Here is a 438-nt window from a genome sequence, read left to right as displayed (position 1 = left end):
GGGGGGGGTGGGCACCCTGGTGGGATTTGGCGCCGGCTCAATGGACGCCCCTTCCCCCCCCGCCCTCAGATTGTGCGCCCAAGGTGGAGGTTACCATCCTCCCCCCATCCTTGGAGGAGCTCTACCTCAGCCAAAACGCCAGCATCACCTGCGTGGCCACCAACCTGAAGTCCTCTGAGGACGTGAAGTTCTCCTGGAGCCGGGGGAGCGGCGCCGCTGCCGAGGCGACGCTGGGAAGGGCCGAGGCGCTGGAGAACGGGCTCTACCGCCTCACCAGCACCCTGAAGATCTGCGCCGACGAATGGAATTCCGGCGAGAAGTTCACCTGCACCGTCCGTGTCCCCGAGCTCGACCAATCCATCTCCAGGTCCATCCAGAAGGACATAGGTAGGTGCCGCGCCTTCCGAATCCCGGCCACGGGGCCTCTTTCCCCCCACA

The 438-nt window shown here is 65.8% G+C and overlaps 1 gene segment (V, D, J or C); it reads left to right on the top strand.

Annotated features, from left to right (window-relative positions):
* The window catches only part of LOC104127827, a gene marked incomplete at its 5' end in the record, with an annotated part of 6,651 nt that overhangs the window by 2,468 nt on the left and 3,745 nt on the right, over window positions 1-438 (top strand). The window contains 1 exon segment of the C gene segment in view: window positions 70-387. Coding sequence covers window positions 70-387 — 318 coding nt within the window.

Source organism: Egretta garzetta, unplaced genomic scaffold, assembly GCF_000687185.1.
Source record: "Egretta garzetta isolate BGI_Z169 unplaced genomic scaffold, ASM68718v1 scaffold776, whole genome shotgun sequence".
NCBI classification, from domain to species: domain Eukaryota; kingdom Metazoa; phylum Chordata; class Aves; order Pelecaniformes; family Ardeidae; genus Egretta; species Egretta garzetta.
Note: the sequence above shows the minus strand (reverse complement) of the source record. Positions and strands in the feature narration are given on the sequence as shown.